The sequence below is a fragment of the Maniola hyperantus genome, chromosome 9 (assembly GCF_902806685.2).
Source record: "Maniola hyperantus chromosome 9, iAphHyp1.2, whole genome shotgun sequence".
Lineage (NCBI taxonomy): Eukaryota > Metazoa > Arthropoda > Insecta > Lepidoptera > Nymphalidae > Maniola > Maniola hyperantus.
The window spans coordinates 11,799,977-11,821,597 of record NC_048544.1 but is presented as its reverse complement, the minus strand read 5'-3'; the positions used below and the strand labels follow the sequence as shown (position 1 = coordinate 11,821,597).

The 21,621-nt window shown below is 38.7% G+C and overlaps 1 protein-coding gene across 1 annotated transcript; it reads right to left on the bottom strand.

The window, feature by feature from the left end:
- Nucleotides 1–1,480: 1,480 nt before the first annotated feature.
- Nucleotides 1,481–20,859, bottom strand: AP-1-2beta (adaptor protein complex 1/2, beta subunit). The gene is given in 21 exon segments (XM_034971718.2): nucleotides 1,481–2,441; nucleotides 3,948–4,074; nucleotides 4,851–4,968; nucleotides 5,489–5,507; nucleotides 5,509–5,540; nucleotides 5,543–5,588; nucleotides 5,591–5,620; nucleotides 6,362–6,466; nucleotides 7,197–7,288; nucleotides 7,772–7,962; nucleotides 8,486–8,607; nucleotides 9,172–9,264; nucleotides 9,969–10,163; nucleotides 10,834–11,016; nucleotides 11,797–11,979; nucleotides 12,727–12,917; nucleotides 13,636–13,753; nucleotides 14,706–14,903; nucleotides 20,002–20,172; nucleotides 20,457–20,634; nucleotides 20,753–20,859. Coding segments are annotated over 20 exon segments (2,724 nt in total). The 5' UTR covers nucleotides 20,565–20,634; nucleotides 20,753–20,859; the 3' UTR covers nucleotides 1,481–2,039.
- Between the last annotated feature and the right edge of the window lie 762 nt (nucleotides 20,860–21,621).

The following is a 21,621-nucleotide window of genomic DNA, read 5'->3' as shown; positions in this document are numbered from 1 at the left end:
TTAGAAAAAAGTTGGCAGCAAAGTCCCGTTCGTGACAATTAGGTTACAAGTAGAGGAGTTTTCAAATACGGTTACGAAAAAATCACAATAATAGGTATTATTGAAAAGACATTCCATCTCTCTCTCATCTCAAGTGGAGGAAATGGGCGTTTAATCTCGCGTCGCGTTGCATCCCAATTTCCTGAAAATTTCTGACATGTTTTCTACTAATTGCGCTTTCGCCCTAACGCTGCTTATGCTATTCTACTTCAATTTTCAATACAATACAGACGCGAGCGTGCATCCGGTAGGGATGAGACGTATTTACGCTACCAGGTTTTAAAACCAGGGCTTTGCTTGGAAGTAGGGCGCCCTGGTGCGGGTGGAATTTACTTGCAAGTAATTCTTCACAAATAGGATTGTGCTCCTTATACATATGACAACACGGACCGAATTTCTATGCAAGTATTTTTGCAAGTATTTTCCACAAATAGGAATGTGGACTTTATATGTATGTCGACACGGATCGATTTCATATGTCATAAAAAGATTTGGACCTTCAACGTATTTTTTACCTGACTACGGCAAAGCCAAAAGTAAGGGTTATGAGAACGGCCGGGGCTTCGAACTTGCAAGTCTTTCTTCACAAATAGGATTGTGCACCTTAACATATGAAAACACGGTCCAATTTTCTATGCAGTAAAAAAACTTCGAACTTGCAAGTATTTCTCACAAATAGGATTGTGGACTTTATATGTATGACAACACGGATCGATTTCATATGCCATAAAAAGACTTCGACCTTCAACGTATTTTTTACCTGACTACGGCAAAGCCAAAAGTAAGGGTTATGAGAAGGGCCGGGGCTTCGAACTTGCAAGTCTTTCATCACAAATAGGATTGTGCACCTAATACATATGAAAACACGGTCCGATTTTCTATGCTTTTGATACTTTAAAGTATTTTAAAACCTGGTTTTAGACCCTGGTATTTTTACGTACTCTTACTTGGAAGCCCTGGTATTGAATTTAGCAAGTATGTCTCATCCCTAGTGCATCGCACTGTTCTCGGCCAATCAAATTGATAGCCTTTCGATCCTAGCCTGCTAAGCCGAAGCTGTGTGTTAGGTTTTTGTATAGCTTCTGTGCCGTTCTGGAAATTTGACATAGGCTTACGACACGGTTTTTCAGTTTCACTATTAAATCGCCTGTTTGCGACTACATTCGTTACGACTAGGACTAGCCTGTTATTTTGGAAGTGTAATTTTTAACTATCAATGTTCAAACCTATATATATCCTGTATTATGTAACTTACATTCAGTTCATATTGTTTCTCAACCTATAATATATTGAACGGGTAATTTTACAGAACGCACCATCCTTCTTAACTCGATAGAAACTAATTTACAGCCATTGCAAATTTTATCTACTCAAAAATTATGTTAAAAATTATAATAACACGTAGTCGCGAACAGGCTAGAAATGTAAATAAAACAAGCTCTCAATGATTAACATAAATTTATTTAAATTATTTTAAATTCTATAATAATAGCGAATGTAAATTAATTTAAGGAGCGATGAAATAAAATCGCGGTACACGATACAAATTCATCTAAATAAACATTCATACAGCTAGCGGAATTTACAGTCAAAATAGTCTTTCATAATAACTTATATAAGAATACTCTATAACATGATCTTAGACCAACATATACAAATAAATACATCGAGTCACAGCCTAGGTACAAGGATACAATTTGCCACTGCAAATTTAACGTTTATAACTTAAATAAAAGTTTGGACAGGACACCGTTAAACTGTTTTTAGGCAATAATGAAAGGATGAAAACTAAACTGTAATTATCAATATAAGGCCGACCAACTTGGTGAGGTAAAGGTGCAATTTTAAGACTAAAAGAATGTTTAACAGTAGGTAGTATAATATACTGAATTTTTTGTGAAGTGATCAGTTTATTAATTTTATTGCGTAAAAACGACAGTTTAAGAAATCTAGGCCACCAAGTCTAGGCTATGTACCCGATGTACAGAAACGAGTGGAGATTACGATTTGATGATCGCTTCGTACGCTTGGAATATGCAACTGGCGACCTCTACAGTGCGCGACTTCAAACTCAAGGTCGCTTCTGGGTTCCCGGGTTGTAGCTTCAACTCCAACAGGACCCATATATTGTTGGTAAGCTTCAGCGATTGGTATAGCATGTCTTGTCCTTCGACGTTTCGTTTCGCGATTGTGAATATGTTGTTCAAGGTCATCTTCTGTGCGATGGAGTCCGCGGTGCCGATGACGTTCTGTATGGTGTGCTGGACCTCGTTGGCGGCGGGGATCTCCTTCCACGTGGTGAGGAACACTCGCTTGTCGAGCTGGCCGTCCTCAGTGAACAGGATGTGTGCGGGCATGAGGCACGCGAAGTAGAATACGTCTATGTTGTTCTTTACGGCGACCTGTAAAAGAAAATTGTTTACAAATAAATAAATAAAAGTTTATTCAGCTCACCAAAACAAGAGAAACAAAATATATAAACCAAATGTCAAAAATTACAAAATTAAAACTTGGTAAACAAACTACGAGCTCGAAAGTACTAAGAACAAAAATGATGTCTTGTTTGATAATAATAATAATAATAATAAAATAGTCATTTATTTAGGCAACTTGAACCCAAGGCAGTTTGAGCTGAAAGGGCTACTGCCTCAGCATAATGCTGCAGTATTTGCTACTGCAGCACAGACCTCTAAGAAGAAAACTGCTGCGGTACGGTAACCAATGTTATCGTTATTAAAAGAGAAATATAATTAGACAAAAATCGACTAGTAGATCTCGAAGAGTCATTCACTGTCGATTTATCGTGGTGATATCATTATTAGTAAAGTTTAACTTCAGTGATAACAGTGCTATTACTAATAGTTACACTCAGTGTTCATATGTAAATTGAGAATTACCGTGTTCAAGGGTTAAATTACGGTGGTTCTAGATTAAATTACGGTGGATTAGCTAAAAGAATACCGTTGTAAATTACCGTGTCATTTTTAAAAGAAAAAACGTCACGAATTAGCTTTTTATCAGCTATTAATATTATTCTGAATCTGACTCATCCTAGCATAGCCATATCTTTTTCATATACGGATTTATTCATATTAATATTTTGTTAAATCTCATTATTTTTCACATTTTACTCCTTCCTAATTGCTTGAATAAGGACGAAATACTACTATTACGCAGTATATTATGAATTTTAACGTGATTTTGTAATTACGGTGACCACGGTCAAGGTAATGGCCATATTACCTTGACGGTAGATTAGGGCTGAATTACGGTGCATCTACGGTAATTACCGTGTACATGGAAACACTGGTACACTGTTCCCTTTATAGAGAATGGGTCTGTAATCGTAGACTGATTATAAAAGCTAGACTAAGTTACTGTGTAACCGCGTTTGAGATAGCGATAGCACGACAATTACCATTGTTTAGTAGTCAATGGGGCCGATTCTCTTGTACACAATCTCTAAACTAAACTAAAATGACACGTCTAAATCTATTGCTATCCCTGTCATAATGTTGCTTGCCGAAAAGGATAGCACTAGATTTAGACGTCTTAATTTAGTTTAGTTTAGAGATTGTGCACAAGAGAATCGGCCCCACTATTTGTGTAAACCGCTCAACAATATTTGTATTAAACGTTTTTATGTGAAAACAAGTAAATAACTAATGAGAAATACAATGATGCCACGAATTCTCAAAGTTCGTTTTGCAACTAAAGTTGTATTCCTTGAAAAAAAATCGTTTACACGATAAGGGACAAAAAATAGGTTGGCTGAGTCTCTGTTTATCACATTAGTAACTTTATCTGTGTTCTCTTTTTAGTGTGAATGAGAAAGCAAACGTTCCTTTGTCTAGATTTTTTACTACCGTCTACGTCTGTAATAGAATGTGAGTGTCACGGTGAGTTACCTGCAAGTTGTTGAGCGGGTCCATCCGCTGCACAGGTCCTCCCACGGCCAGAGGCAGCGGCGCGTCGGCGCGCGCGCCCGCCGCCAGCGCGCCCACCGACAGCGCGCCCGCCGGGTACACGCCGAAACTGCAATCAGTCCATCATAATCATCAACCGATAGACATCCACTGCTGGACATAGGTCTCTTGTAGGGATTTCCACACGCCACGCTCTTGCGCCGCCTGAATCCAGCAGCACCCTGCGACTCGTCTGATGTCGTCCGTCCACCTAGTCTTCCAACGCTGCGTCTTCCGGTGCGAGGTCGCCATTCCAGCACCTTGGGACCCCAACGTCCATCGGTTTTACGAACTATGTGCCCTGCCCATATTATGTGCCATGCAATTAGTCCATTTTATGTAAATTAGTAGGAATAATGACTACTAGTCAAATCAGCGACTTTTTATCAAACGTCATTTTACGCTCACTTAGTAAGGGAGCTTGTATGAAATACACAGATGTGACGTCATTAACATATTACGTACCTATTTTGGCGTGCTTTTTTAGGTAAATCGATATTTAAAAAGGTTAGCTAACTTAAAACTAACAGTGGACATAGATTTTACGAATTTTGGAAACCCTCTATTCAATCATACCTACGAAATAATTTATTTTTGACATAGGCATCATCCAAGTGAATTATGCCACTAAAACTTAAATGGAAATGGGCAGGCCACGTGGGGACTTATATATGGACCGTAGAAGAAACTCTGTGGAGAGGCCCGCATGGCCGAGGCTGTGGCGCAGGGGGAAACCACTGGCAAGATGAGAAGATGAGATCAAAAGAACAGCTATAAGGAGGATTAAGACAAACTTAACAAGTCTTTGACAAGCTATAATCCTTCTTATTTCTTTAAAGAAGTTACCTGTTCTTGTTGAGTTGTATAGCGAAGCCGCTCATGGCCTGCATGGCTTTGTTGGAGAACGTCATGTCCATGCGCAGCTGGCCGTTCTGTCTCGTGAATGTGCCCCAGATCTCCAAGCCTACACAAACAATTTAATATGTCAGTGTGCATTAATTAAAGAACCTCGATAGCAGTATGAAACTGTCCAGCAATTTCTGTTATTGCCTTGTTGGAAATTGCTGGCCTGTAATTTTGTTACGTACGAAAAAACGTATTGTAGGGTTCTGTACCTCAAAGAAAAATGGAATCCTTACAGGATCACTTTGTTGTCTGTCCTGCCCGTCTGACCGTCGTGTCTGTCAAGAAAACCCATAGGTACTTGCCGTTGACCTCGAATCATGAGATTTGTAGGTAGATAGGTCTTATAGCACAAGTTAAGGAATAAATCCGAAAAACCGTGAATTTGTGAAATAAAAAAAAATACTAAATCACATACAGATGGCGCTGTTGTCATTAACTTTCACATAAACACGGTGGTACTGAACCCTTGAACCCGGAACGAGGCCCGACTTGGCACTAGACCGTTTTTTTTATTAAATAATAATGAACCAAATACCCGAGAAAATAGGAAAAACATAATTTAAAAAGATATGAGTCACCTTTCCCCTTGTCGGCGGGTCAGCCAGCACTGTTTTGGCGGCACGTAGGTACGGGCGGCGGCGCGGCGCCGAAAATGTCTCCCAGCAGCCCCGTGGCGCTACCGCCTCCACCGCATCCGGCCCGCTGCCCAGCTGTGGGGGGCACGACAATATCACACCTTGATCGCAGAAGACGCAACGCTCGCCAGAGCTGTACACGTCTGCATATGTCTGCCCCAGAAAGGGGGAGAATAACTCAGAGTGACAATTACTGAGTATAAGCGACTTGTATGGAGTCAGGATGGCGCCCCGGCGGGAACCACGCAAGAGCAAGGTACCGCGGGGCCCCCCGTGATTCGGGCCATACGAACCGAGAGGATGGTGGGCCAAAGGGAGGCGGAGGTATGGTACCGAGTAGCTACAGTAGGTCGATTGTCGTAGAATCTGCAGTCAATCTCAATTGGTTTGTGATTGGCGGGAATTTGTGCGATTCTTGTTGCAACAATGCATTGTAGCCAAATAGCGAAAGAGGGTCAACCAATCAGAGATGATTGCGATCGTGACATTGTAGCTGTCATTCGACCGCAATCGAGCAGCAGTACGACAAGGCTCTTTTGGCACTTGAATGACATTGTAAGGGGGGGCGTAGTTGTAGAACAAAGGCTGCCAGCAAATAAAGTCTCCTCAATTTTAAGGAATATATATATTGAAAATGTCAATGTCGAAAATCAATTAAGTTTTATCTAATTTTAACTGAATGAGAAATTGGGAACGCCGTCCCTGTTTCCAAATCGACTTGCAACTTATCATGTTTACCTGCTTAAATACTATTTATGTACAATGTTTCTAACAAGTAAATTCAAAATAGAATAATACAGTAGTAGAGTAAGTTACCAATACGTCGAGTCCTCCCGCCAATAAGTCTAGATTGGAGGCGGGCGCGGCCGGCGCGGGCGGCCCGCCGATGTCCATGGACAGCAGGTCTCCGATGAGAGAGTCCTAAGCACAACGGTAAATCTAGGTACAGTACCCGCCAGGAAATATTCTACATCGACCTTTAGAAAGAGATAGCGGTTTCGTAGAGCGTCGTCTCTGTCATTGAGACCGAAAAAACGTCACATAGGTACAGTACGTGGCAGAAAGTAATGTACATCGACTTTTAGGAGATTTGTAGAGCATTGTCTCTGTTGTTGAGACTGACAAAATGTCATATAAGTGTGAGTGACAGAGACAACGCTCTACAAAGCCGAAATGTCATTCTAAAGGTCGATGTACATTACTTTCTGCCGCGTGAGTGACAGAGATAACATACTACGAAGCCAAAAACTCTTTCTAAAAGTCGATGTACAATATTTCTTGCCGGCTACCGTATTATAATTTTTCATAGACTTTTTCACTTTAGGATATCATCAACCTTCAACAGATAAACGTTCACAGCTGATAAATTTCTTTCCTTAGGAAAGGCTCATTATCTCCTAAAGGTATGTACGGGAGCGGTGTGTAGGCTCGACCGTACCAAAGGGAGATCTCCCACCGAGCGGTTGGATTTGCTCGGTAGCGCCAGCTGGGCCGACGGTTGTATCTTGAAACTTCTATATATAGTCCAGATTGCAGAAAACTCCGTTAGTGCGAGTATTGTCGGCGGTACATTTGTTCGGGACTACGTCATGAAATGTTATAGATTGAATTGTGGCAACCGCCACAGGTATGATGTAAATAGCTGTGTAACCTGGTTGGGGATGACGGTGGGCTGCTGCTGCTGCGGCTCGTCGGCCACGGCGCCGCGCGCCGGCAGCGACTTGCGCACCCCGGCGCCGCGACCTGCGAATTTCCTCATATCAACATTATTCTTATTTCCAACAACTTACAATACCACTCCTATAAATTACGCTGATGTACCTGCGCAGAAATTTTATTTTTGAATGGTGCGAAAATATCTTAGCCAATCATAGAGAAAGAATTTTAAACAATCCGTACTAATAAGTGTGTCGGTCTGTCTATCTGTCTGCTAGCTTTTTATGGCCTAACCGATTTCGACGAAATTTAGTACAGATAAAGCTTGCATCCTGGAGAAGGACTTTGGTAACGGAAAATCAAGGAGTTCCCACAGCACTTTTAAAAATCTTTATCCATGTGGAAGAAATTGCATGCATCATCTACTTGCTAAAAAAATAGCTTACAGACATAGATCTTTATCCCGAAAAATAAAGAGTTCCCATAGGATTTTTAAAAACCTAAAGCCACGCGAACGAAGTCACGGGCGTCAGCTAGTAAGACACATCTGAGAATCGCTGCTATATTTACCTTCAACAAAAGCAGTAGGTGGTTTGTGGTACACAGAGGCCAACGAACTGATGTGGCAGATCAGTTCATCCAGCAGGGTTGGCTCCAGAAGGTCTGTCTCCTCAGAGATGAGGGGTTTGTCGGCCAGGACCACTTCCTTAGCCGCTGCAGGGTCCGTGGACAGTAAGCGCCAGTAGATGAAGCCGCGATCACTGTTAGAGATAATTTGTAGCGTCAAAATCAAACCAATTTTGGGCAAGTGATATTCAAAAAACAAGATTTGGCTCCGCGAAATCTTTTTTGTGGAGTTCGTCTTAGAAATCTGTTCGCCTTCAATGAAATTCAAAAAAGGACGTTCTCTACTCGGCGTGTAATTTTTTTCTAAAATTTTCTGAGATTTTCGTACCGATTTTCGTATTTTTTTTTGTTTTTTTCGTGATTTTCGATACTTCGCTTGATGGGTCTATAAAAACCTGGTTCTAACTTCTCAATCCTGATACTATAGTACTGTACCCGAAAGGACGAGATGGCAATCGGGGCATGAGGCGGGGCAACGTCCCGAACACCCGCACGTCACCCGCGCTCGCTGGCACCGAGTTTGCGCAGGGGCTGTGCGGGTGTGCGGGGCGTCCTTACCCCGATTGCCATCTCAACCTGTCGCGTACTATATAAGTGCACATCACGCCGAGCCGTAGGGATTCAGGAACTGTCTATATAATTATTCGTAAAATGTACCGTAGATCCGGGTTATCGGAGTCCTGTGTGGCGAGACTCAGTACGTGCTGCACTAAGCCCTGCGTGTCGGCCGGCCTCTTGAGGAACAGCTTCACTACTGCCGTCAGAAGCTGTAGTTGCACCTACAAAACACACGCTCGATCGATACCACAACTTTAGGAGTTAGGCCCTTTGGACCTTAGCTGTCGAGGTTTTGGCCTAGTGGTGACAAGGCATATCAGTCGATTGATCTTTTTATTTATTTATTCAGATACAAGTTAGCCCTTGATTGCAATCTCACCTGGTGGTAAGTGATGATGCAGTCTAAGATGGTAGCGGGCTAACTACAAATTCACGGTTTTCAGATTTTCCCCCTAATTTTATTTTATTTTATTTTATTATAAAGGCACACAAAACAGGTTTCAGCTATAAATGGTCCAAATAAAAATAAAAAACAATAGATTAAATAAATAAATGCACTAACTAACTGATAAGATACAATTTATAAAAACACAGAAAAATAAATACAAGAAAATTAACTATGAAAAATAATGTCTGCTATCAGACCTACCTACCTGCCAAATTTCATTTCATTTCATTCTAGGTCAACGGGAAGTACCCTGTAGGTTTCTTGACAGACACGACAGACAGATAATGAAGTGTAGGGTTCCTTTTAGCTTTTGAGGTGCTGACCCCTAAAAACGTACCTGAGCATTCTCGTCGTGGAAGCCTTCCAGAAAAGAGTCTAGCAGTTCATCTGCGTTATCGATACGCTCAGCGTATTCGCCTACGATCCACACCTAAAATATAATTAAAATTTCAGTATACTACAAATTCAAAAAGTTCAAAAACAGACAACACTTTATGTCAAAGATATTATAAAATTCTAGATTAGCAAAGCTCATTCATTATATTTTATTATATCTCATCTATACAAATATTATAAAGAGGTAAAGTTTGTAAGTTTGCTGGTAGGAGCTGCTGAACTGATTCTGAAAATTCTTTCACCGGTAGAAAGCTATATTATTACTGAGTGACATAGGCTTTATTTTATTTAAAAAAAAATGAAAAACCTGCGAAAATTGTAATAAACCCGTACGAAGCCGGGGCGGGTCGCTAGTTATATTGTATAGCTTACGAGCTAGATCAATTCGTTGCTCTGTTGCGGCGTTATTAAAGGAAAAGCTAAAAAAACAAACACACTTTTGCATTTATAATATTAGAAGGATGAGATTTTAAATACTATCTGCATAATATGTTTATTTATTACTAGACGATGCCCGCGACTTCGTCCGTTGGATTTACGTTTTTAAAAATCCCGTGGGAACTCTTTGATTTTCCGGGATAATAGCCTATGTCCTTCCCTGGGAAGCAAGCTATCTGTGAACTAAATTTCATCTAAATCGGTTGAACGAATGGGCCCTGAAAAGCTAGCAGACAGACAGACACACTTTCGCATTTATAAATTAGTATGGATGAGATATAAGAATAAAAAATAGCTTACCATAGAAGCTCTGGCCTCGGGTTCATCCAAGGTGTCAAGGTTCTCGCAGAGTGTGCTGATGATGCTCTCATACTTGTTGGGGTACTTGCGGAAGATGTCTTTGATGACCACGATGGCTTCTTGCACTACGTAGTTCACTTTGGTCTGAATCAACTCCAGCAGAGTCGATACGCAGCGCTCGGCTGACGGTTCCACCTAAAATAAAAATACAGTATTACATTCAGCTATGATAGCCTAGTGGTTAGGACGTCCGCCTGCTATTCGGAGGTCGGGTGTTCGATCCCGGGCATGCGCCTCTAAGTTTTCGAAGTTATGTGCGTTTTAAGTAATTGCTTTAACGGTGACGGAAAACATTGTGAGGAAACCTGCACAACTGAGAGTACTTCATAATGTTCTCAAAGGTGCGTTAAGTCTGCCAATCCACACTTGACCAGCGTGGTAGACTCCTTCCCATTCTGAGAGGAGACCCGTGCTCTGCAGTAAGCCGGCGATGGGTTGATCATGATAATTACATTCAGTGGGGGAATGTATAGGCGGCCTTAATGCTACCCAGCAATTTCTAACAACTTTTGGAGAGAGTGGAAAAGTGCAAATTGCATTGCAAAAAATTTACTACTGGTTACTAGTCAGCATTTTTTAATCCATTGAGGGATAAGGAAAACCTTTAGTTATATCGTCAAACAGGACGAATTACTGCTCTGTCATTCATTTTAAAATTGTGTTTCTGTCATGTTGTTTCATATAAAAAAACAGGCCGAATTGAGAACCACCGCCTTTTGGAAGTCGGTAAAAAAGTGAAATACCACTTACTGACTGACTAATAAAAATCTGTCAGTTATGTTTTTGAATAGCTATAAAAACTAACCTTAATGGCACATCTGCCTATCGCTCGGACGGCTTTCCTGACGAAGTCCACGTCGACTTCCGTCGCGTACTCTTTCAGCTCTCCCAGCACTTGCGCGATGTTGGCCTGCGACGCGAGGCGGATCATGATGTCCAACTTCTCCAGCTTCACGTAGATCGGGTCGTTGTACTTCACGAAGAACACCTGGAGAACAAGTTGTGGAAGACCTTAAGGATCAGCTAGACATAGAGCAAGAACGAAGAGAGTATCTGAAGATGCGTTTCCGTGCGTCGCGACTGAGTGCTACACTAGCACTGCGTTGCCGCTCTGTCAGAGAGTATGGCGTCGCACCGCATCATTCCTCCCCACCTCGTCTCTCTGGTTCCAAATCCGTTGCGTATGCGGTGCGGCGCCACACGACATCACATGTACGATGTGATTTATAAGTAGGATGACGTAGTGATCACTCAGTCGCCGCACCGTCGCCACAACGCATCGTGTGGCATATCATTCTAAGCTGTTGGGTCATAGGTTAGGAAAAAAAAAATTAGTAAGCAAGCGCAAATTAAACTGTTCAAAGTGTATTGGTTCACGATACTGTTGATTAGCCGAGGTTTGATTCAGCATCAGGCATATTTACCGTAGAATTACTTTAGACTAGTGTTTTTCTTTAACAATGACAGATTTGTGACCATATGCAGTTTCATATGATTGTAATTTGCAATTGAAATTGCAGTCAGCAACAGCTCTAATTGGAAAATAGGAGAAGAATAATTTCAAAGAGGGTGCCATGAGTCAACTTGTCCTCAAAGCTTAGAAACAAGTAGTTAGGGATTTAGTTAGAGTTAGGAGTTTAGTTTAGTTAGACTTTCGATTAATTAACAAGAAGTTCAACCACCAGAAATCTTTCACCAGTTTCTTGTAATAGAATTTAGAAAACTCCCGCTATTGAGAACTTACAACACTAGCGAATCTTCTTCTTACCTTCATTTCATGTTTCAAAATGTCGGGTCTCTTCTGTACCACGAGGTTGATGTTCCTCAAGGCCACGTACTGCACTTCTGGTTCGGCGCTCAACAGCGTAACTAGAGGTGGAGCCAGTTTTCGGGACAGCGTGCTTACTAGTTCCGTCTCATCGGATAACATCTCCATTAGTTTCATCAGCACCTGAAATGTGAGAATGTATTAAGCGGTTTTTTAGGGTTCCGTACCTCAAAAGGAAAAACGGAACCCTTATAGGATCACTTTGTTGTCTGTCTGTCCGTCAGTCAAGAAACCTACAGGGTCTTCCCGTTGACCAAGAATCATGAAATTTGGCAGGTAGGTAGGTCTTAAGCAGACACTGGGGCCGATTCTCTTGTCCACAATCTCTAAACTAAACTAAATTAACAGGTCTAAATTTAGTGCCATCCTTTTCCCCAAGCAACATTATGAAAGGGATAGCATTAGATTTAGACATGCCATTTTAGTTTAGTTTAGAGATTGTGTACAATGGAATTAGCCACATTAGGGGAAAAATCTGAAAACCGCGAATTTGTAGTTACATCAAACAAAAAAATTAAATTGTGGTCAGGAACTAATAATTAGTATTTTCAATTATCGAAGTAAGATAACTATATCAAGTGGGGTATCACATGAAAGGGCTTCACCTGTGCATTCTAAAACAGATTTTCATTTATTTTTATGCATCATGGTTTTTGAATTATTGTGCAAAATATTGAAAGGTTGTAAGTTTGGATGTAAGGAGTAATCTCCGGCACTAATGATCCGATTTTAATTTTCATGATTCTTTTATTGATATACATATGCATATGTAGCTACATTATCCCTGAGAGCTAAAGGCTCTAAATTATAATATATCTAACTTTTTCACGCAGACGATGTAGCGGGAAAAAGCTAGGTATTCTGTGGTACCTTGACAGCGGACAGCACGACGGCGGCGTTAGCGTGCGCGAGCCTGGGCGTGATCCTCTCGCAGATGGAGTGCGCCTCGCGGGCGTCGCGCGGAGAGTAGTTGGACAGCGCGTCCAGGATGAACACCTGCCCCCACTCCGTGCACTCGTTCAGCGCTGTCAGCAGCTTGTTGATTGTGGGCGCGTTCATTTCTGGACACAATGTTTTTTAATTTAAAAACCGGCCAAGTGTGAATCAGGCTCGCGCAAAGAGTGTTCTGTACTACAGTCGTATTTTTTCGACATTTTGCAGGATAATTCAAAAACTATGATACATAAAAATAAATAAAAATCTGTTTTAGAATGCACAGGTGAAGACCTTTCATATGATACCCCACTTGATATAGTTATCTTACTTAGAAAATTGAAAATACTAATTATTAGTTCATGACCACAATTTAATTTTTTTTGTGTGATGTAACCACAAATTCACAGTTTTCAGATTTTTCCCCAAATGTCAGCTATAAGATCTACCTACTGAAAACCGTGAATTTGTGGTTACATCACAAGAAAAAACTTAAAATGTGTTCATGAACAAAGTGGGTATCATATGAAAGGGTTTTACTTGTACATTCTAAAACAGATTTTTATTTATTTTTAGGCATAATAGTTTTTGCTTTATCGTGCAAAATGTCGATAAAATACGATAGTAGTACGGAACCCTCAGTGCGCGAGGCTGACTCGCACTTGGCCGGTTTTTTTATTTAGGGATCTTGTGCAAATCCAAGACCGCTTCTAAAAATGCTTAAAAACATCGTTAAAATTACTAAACACCGATGAAAAATTTCAAACCGATGGACTCACATTTGTGTACCTACTGAATGCCTAGTTTTAGTGTTCGTGCGAGACCAGGCAAGATCAAGAAACTTACCAACGAGTGGATGCCCTGAAACACTGGCTTCATTAATTTCAGAGAGTGCCGCAACGGCATTAGCTACCACCATTGGATTTGAGTCGCTCAGTAGGTCCTTCAATTGATCTAAGAAACCCTGAAAAAATATTTTACAGTTAACGATTCAAATGAAATGATTTAAAATTGCAAAATGCAGATTATTTGAGTGCCATTTGCCAGATTTAAACTTTATTTATTTTTGTAACTATAATAATATACAGGGTGTAATAAGAACACTAGCAAAAACTTTAGCGCTAATATTATACTGCCTTAACACAATCCAATATCAAAAACCATTTACCTTACACTTGTAGTTTTACTGATTTAGTATTTTTAAACCCACAGTGATAGAGAGATAGCGACCCACAGATATAGCGTGCAATACTCGGATTTGATGCCACGCCTGCGACGCGGCATTGACCCCGCGGCACTTATCTACGCAACGCTCGTTGTCATCTAGTGTCAGTCAGGCGTTTTATTTGCAATACCTTATAAACTTTTAGAAAATACAGTATTTTTCGCGTTTATTTGTGTTATCATATCAGTAATCGGCAGTACTATCACCTGTCTTCATTTTTGCTCATGTTATATATGGTTTGGTTTATTTAGCTATTGGTATTTAGGTTTATTATACACCACCTACCTTTGTCCATTTGTTCGTTGTCTCCCTAGCGTAAAGGTTGTCTGGAAGAGATCGCTATTTAGCGATAAGACCGCCTTTTTGTACCTACTTTTTAAGATTTATTTTTGTAACCTGTCATTTGTGTTTTGTGGTGCAATAAAGTATATACCTACATACATACACATACATACATGTTCTACTTACATCCTGTATATTTTGATCACAAAAAGAACTCTCCTTAGGAAGGTTTTAGAAAAACACACTAAGGACTCCTAGTCCTTCCTGTTTTTCTAGTCATAATGTCACACATGGTCTCCACGATACAGGTTACCTAGTGTGTATCGTAAACGATCGTTATAACCTTTTATAAATAAAGGTACTTATATTTTTTATTTATAATCTGTTGTATTCAGTTTGTCGTCCTGACCTGGTCTTCCACCATACTGGGCGAGATATCGTACAGCTTAGCGACGCACACGGCTGCCGTCTTCCTCACATACGGGTCCTCGTCCTTCAAGCACTTGCGGAGCGGCTCACACAGATACTCAGTTATCTTGTCCACTCGGATGCATCCCATCGTTCGTACGGCCAGCGCCCGAATCAACGGGTTCGAGTCTTCGCAATCCTGAAGAGTTTCAACTTTATTGGAATACTGTGGTTGTGGATTACAATATGCCCTGGCCGTTTAGAAATTTCCATATGCATAAACAATTAATGTTATGGTCAAATCTTACCGTGAGTTTGCATTTACATAAAACATATTGAAAACTGTTTTCCGTAAGGTGCCATCTCCACGGACGATAGAATCGCGGCGATAGTCTAACTCCACCACCACCACCAACCACGGCCACCAAATTCGATACAACTCTTGTATCGATACATCTCCACAGGGCGATACTATCGCCAACGATAATAGGTCGGGCTCGTTGCGATTCCCTCGCCCGTGGAGTTGCGGGGTCGATTTACATTAGTAGTGAATCGAAGCGAATTGTGAAAATTTTACATAGCATATTGACCTCTATCTCCACCACATAAATCACTAACTCATTGCCCAAATTAAAAAAATGTAGGAATGCGCGCGATTTTCTTCTCGGTAGAAATTGATACTTTACATTGTGGAGAAAGACTATGCTCTGTTGAACTTAAGAAATTCGCTTCAATTCGCTGTCAAAGTGAATCGAACTGCGTTTACACTGTTGTGCAATTGCAAGTTGAAGAGGAAACTTGTTTGACATTTCAGTAAAATCTTGAAATCTGTGAAAGAATTTACCCAATTTTCTCAACGGAACTTCGACAAAACAAGATATGAGATTCAGCACATACGAATACCTGTCAAACATTAACATGTTTAATGTTTTTTGCTGCCAACTCACGGTTAGAATGCATGTTTTCAACTTTCATGCATCTTGTACATTAATTTTACGGGCAGAGGTAAATAAGGAAATAGAGGCAACTCGTTTAAATGGAAATGTCTAAACAGTCAGAGTTGACATGAGGAAGCGACACATCAACTTACTGAAGCAATTTGACTATAAGCGTTATACGGTAGAAACTTGCTAGTCAATTTGCAGAACTCTAAAGTGTTGATGTATGGCGGTAAGTGATTATGAAAGAGAAACAATGGATGAGTGTTTATTACTATGAGGGCAGCAACTAGTAATTTATAAATCTACATCCGAAAGTCTAAGATGAAGTTGAGATCTCTATATTTCTAAAATAATGACTCTAAAAGATATATCCCGTAACACAGTTTTTACTTCTTCAGGAGGCAGCCTCATACTAGTTAGTTAATACATTTTTGTGAAATTAATAAAGATTATTATTAGTAGATTATTGCAATATTTTTTAAAGAAAGAATTATAGTTAAAAGATGTGGAAATCACTTTGATTCTGTTGCACACAATCTCTAGTCTAAACTAAAGGTCTATAGTACGCGACATGTTGAAAAGGCAATCTGGGATGGAACGCCCCGCACACCCGTACAGCCCCCGCGCTTACCCGGTACGGGCGAGCGAGGGGATTGCTGGGGATCGTAACTGCTTTCCATTATTCATAAATAATGGTTTTCTTGCGGTGGGTTCCCAGACGACTTCCCTGGCTCAGTGGTAAGTGGTCTAGTTAGTGGAAGGTCCCGGGTTCGATTCCCGGCAGTGGTTCGGAACTTTATAATTTCTAAATTTCTGGTCTGGTCTGGTGGTAGGCTTCGGCCGTGGCTAGTTACCATCCTACCGGCAAAGCCGTGCCGCCAAGCGATTTAGCGTTCCGGTACGATGCCGTGTAGAAACCAAAGGGGTATGGTATGGGTTAAATAAAAAGTGTCATACCCCTTCCAGGTTAGCCCGCATCCATCTTAAATTGCATCATCACTTACCACCAGGTGAGATTGCAGTCAAGAGCTAACTTGTACCTGAATAAATAAAAAAAGATCCTTCGCATACAACTCGACTTTGAGATTCGTCTTTTAGGTTGAACGGTTCTTGGATATCAGATGTTAGTGATAATAACTGCGGCCGGTAGTTTCACTGAGAAGGAAGAAATGAAAAGGTCATATTCTGACACCTAAAGTCAGTCACCTATCTAGTTAACGACCGGGTTCAACCTAGCTTAACCAGCGTTATGGTTTGCTATGAGCTGACACAACTAGGCTACATGTCTCACATATAGGCAGAGTGCACTTTTAATGGAATTTATTTATGGCACTCATGCTTGGGGGCACCAGGTTAAGATAATAGGTATCTAAGTGGCTTTAAATGGAAATGGAAAGAACCTTTATGTTTTTATTGTAGATTCAATATGACATGAATGTGACGCATTTGAGATCTAAGATTAAAGCAATTTAATACAAAAGCTATACCAATATACTTGATGTAAATGATCTAAAACTGCATATTAGATTAGCAAGGTTCTACAGTACAAAAATATGGGATAAACAATAGCCAATGTGCTTCTATTGATGAGGCATGGGTTATATTATAATTATTTATTGGTTACATATTATAACAGTTGTATATATTTTCCAGAATTTTAAAAGTATTTCAGATTATTTAAATGTAGATTTACACATAAAATGTGTTCAGTGATATGATCACTATAAAGTGATGATCATGCAAATGATAGATTTAAAGAGGGTCCAAACACAACTATGCAGCATTAGGGACACTTAGGAAGCTGTGATGTTACAATTACTATTACAATATATACTGAAAATTTTAGTTTATAACTGGGGCTAATTCTGAGCACCACCTAATTTTAGAGTATTCGCATGCTCTTCTTACTAATGTAATATGAAAAGGACAGACACAGTTTGACAGTTTTAAATTTAATTTTTAGATGGTAAAACCCGTGATTTTAGCACGCACTCGCGAACCTACTGTTTAAATTTCTATTGTGCACTAAAATTTAGAGTCTTTAAATGTGAAAGTCATGTTCTGTTCCTTTTTTAGCATTAGTAAAAAGAAAAGGATGCAGATACTCTAAATTTAGTTTAGAGAGAGACTAGAGAATCGGGGCCAATTATGCCTGTATGTTTAGTTATCAGCAATCAAGATATCAAAACACCAATAAAGCTTGAATGCTGGTCTGTGAACATATTGTATGTTTAGTCATATAAAATGTACAGAATGATTTATAATTTAGGCAACCACATCCCCGACACTACATGCATATGTGTGAATATAGCTTATTATATTCCAACCCACAGAACAAAACTTAGAAGTTTTAGGAACTTAGTAAGGCTGTGTAAGATACTAGACACTTTGCACATCACTCTTTGAATGATGTTATATAAAATGTACCAAATGAGGACCTGGCGACCAAAACAATATAGTTACACATCTGTTTAAATACATTATGCGCCAAAAACGTCTAGATTAAAGAAATCCAGACGTTTTTGGCGCACTGAATGCAAATCTAAACTCATTTTTAAGAAAAACAGTCTCATACTGTACTCAAATCAGTCCAAAGTTCAAGAGTTAGAACATTGAATACACTTAAACTTATTTCCAAGTAAAACAGCCTGTGCTAAAATCGAGTCCAAAGTTCGTGATTTTGATCAAAATGGTCCAGTTAAGTTGTGGAAGCTTTTGTTGAGTTTTGTTCACCACTATCAATTCCTCAAATAATATCTTTAACCAACCGAAATGAATCCATCCATATACCTAATACTGCATATCTATGTTAAAATAACAGACCCGTAGTTGACATCATGCAAAGCCAACGTATAAAACAATTGTTTTATAAACACTGAGTGATAACACAAAGTTGTAAGAATTGCTAATGATTTTATTGTAATAGATATTATTTTGTGATTTTTTTAATAGTTTTTGATGTGTAAATCTACAATAGGATGAGCTGATTTTGTTTTTTGGATCATTATGATTACCTTAACAAGCTGGTATGTTGGTAGATCCTTCCACCCATCATAATATGGTACAGTAGACATTAAAATGACAAAAAAGACAAGTCACACACACAGAGATGGCTAATCTACATCTTGGTTATAACTTGTCAATAAATCTCTATTACTTAATAATTAGTAAAACAATAAAATTGTTATTATGCAAATAATATTATGGTTCCATAATTGTTCAAATGACATATCTTTAGTCAGAATTATTTTGTAATACTTATCACATATTTTTGCATGACATAATAATAATTTTGATATAATATTATGTCCAAATTGTTATATTTTAATTCATTATAAATTATAATTCTACGAAAAGTATTGTAAGAAAATTCTATTAATATTAATTACAATCGGTTTGTATTCGCACTGTAAAATCCTACAAAATGATGTTCTTTTTAATTCTATTCTTTTTCACTGCATGCAATATGCTAAGAAAAAAGCAAGAATACAAATTGAAAACACATGAGTTTAGTGTCTGAGCAATAAAATTTTAGTCATCAGAGTTCAGAGTACTGTATTATTTTGCCATAGGCAACTATTTGATGTATTTGTCCTCGATTAGCCAGTTTTGACTGCAAAACAGTTTTGTCTAAACACTATAAAGTTTAATCTGAAGTCTAGTCTTTATGTAAGTTTGGTGTCCAATAAAGAATATTTTGCTTTACTTTATTTCATAACAGTTAAAAAATAAAGATGTCTGAATAGAGTATTCATATGGGGTGTAAAGAATAAGACACAGAAGGGACACCCACTACACCACATTTTATTAGATGCCCTCGATTTTGTATATGTGGACTTGGGTTTTTTAAAAACCTCAAGGGATACCTTCGATTTTGTATTTTTTTTTAAATTTATTTATAACAAGCATACACCAATTAAATACATAGTTTACCTCTCGCCAAACTGATGAGCCAGTAATAAAAAGTAGCTTATATCTGCGTCTGGGATATAAGTTATCATAGATGATGCCTGTAACTTTGTAAACATAGATTTAGGTTTTACTTAATCCCATGGCAATTCTTTCATTTTTTCACTCAAGAGACCCAAAGTAGCTTATGTCCATCTCTGAGATGCAAGCTATCTCTGTACTAAATGTTGTTAAAATCGGACAGATAGACACACTTTCACATTTATAATTTGTATGGATGTACAGTCTGGTGATATCTGCTCATCCAGAAACATCAAAGGGTTAGGTCAATCTATCGTTTTCTCACACTGTGGTAAATAGCAGAACTCTGAACTCAGGCCTCTAGAAATCCGGCTGTGGGATTGAAGCCTTAAATGTAAATTATAACAAATACAGAGTCCTACATACCTTGACAAATGTGTTAACAGCCATTATGGCCATATCAGGTTGAGATTTTGCATAGTTCATGAGATACAAATAGACCAACTTCTTGAGTTCCAAATTATCAGTTTGCATACAATTGACAACATCGGGGAAGAGTGCGGACACATCTTTTCCTACCGTCATGGAGGCTATGACCTGAAATTGGTATTTTAATTAACTATATAATTAATCTACAGAAATAGAAAGATTTTTTATTCAAATAAAATTGTCCAAGTGCTTTTGAACTGTTGGCTGAATCTATTAATGGTTCAGCTGTAGAATGCCTGAGAAGAAGCAGTAAGAAACTTGATGATAATAATTAAGGATAAACCAGAAGCTCAGTTAACAATAGGTACTAACCAATGATAAATTATTTGGATAACTTACAAGAACAACTACATAATACTTACCACCATAAGCAAATTCTTATAAAACCCTACCTTTTTGACAGCCTCCTTTTTCTTTTCCTTTTTATCACTATTGAGCTCAGACTTCAGCTCGAATATTTCTCCTTTCTTTGTAGTCGTGAAATACTTTGAATCGGTCATTTTGCTGTTTGCTTCTTCAAAATCGTTTCAAAATATATGAATTTCTGTCTATATTTTACTTTGCGGTGTCCTGTGAAAAATCAATACCGATATTTATCGCCCATTTCTTGCAGAAAATTCAATCAAAATTTCAATAACCACAAATTAATAAACTAGGATTAAATATTATTCAAGATTAAATAATTTACTATTTGAAGCAGGAAATATGTTTTCATCAGTTCAAAACTATAAAAAGCAAAAAACTTCGAAAATTATTTGATAAATTTGACAGAAGATAGGGGCGTAAACAGGGTTGCCATGGAAAAATGAGTGAATTACCATATATCAAACTAGCTTAGGCCCGCGGACGAAGCCGCGTGGACTACACAAGTTTCAAACCTATATAAAAAAATAATATAATAAATTCAAAAATATCCTTTCTTAGCGAATATCTACGTCATATTATCTACCTGCATGCCAAATTTCAAGCCGATCCGTCCAGTAGTTTGAACTGTGCGTTGACAGATCATTCAGTCAGTCAGTAAGCTTTTCCTTTAATATACATAATCAAAAATATATTTTTTAAACTATGTTTACACCAATCGTTTAACAGTTCACTATTGTTCAAACTTCAAATAATATCATTATTTAAGAAAAAGTGCACCACGAAATATTTTTAGATAGTTAAGTACCTACCTATTATAAGGTAACAGACAAACAGACACGCTTTCACTTTGTAATAATAGTATGGAACCAAGTAACTACCTGCATACTTAATATTATTAGTTATAATTTTGAGGTAAAATAATTAATTGTTCAGTAACTTTTTGAGTTTATAGTTATCTTCGCTGGAATTTAACTATTATCCGATTTTTATTAATATTTTCACTAAAATATACCTAAGTATAGCTACATTGACCTCGAGTGCTACAAGGTATAAATTATCGCGGGAAAATGTTGTTCCTTTAGGTCACATGGACTATAAAGTTAGTTGATAATAATAAAACAGAGAAGCGGGCATTAGGAAATATAGCGGTACAAAATCACCCTAGACTTAGCTAAAATTCTTTTAGGCTGG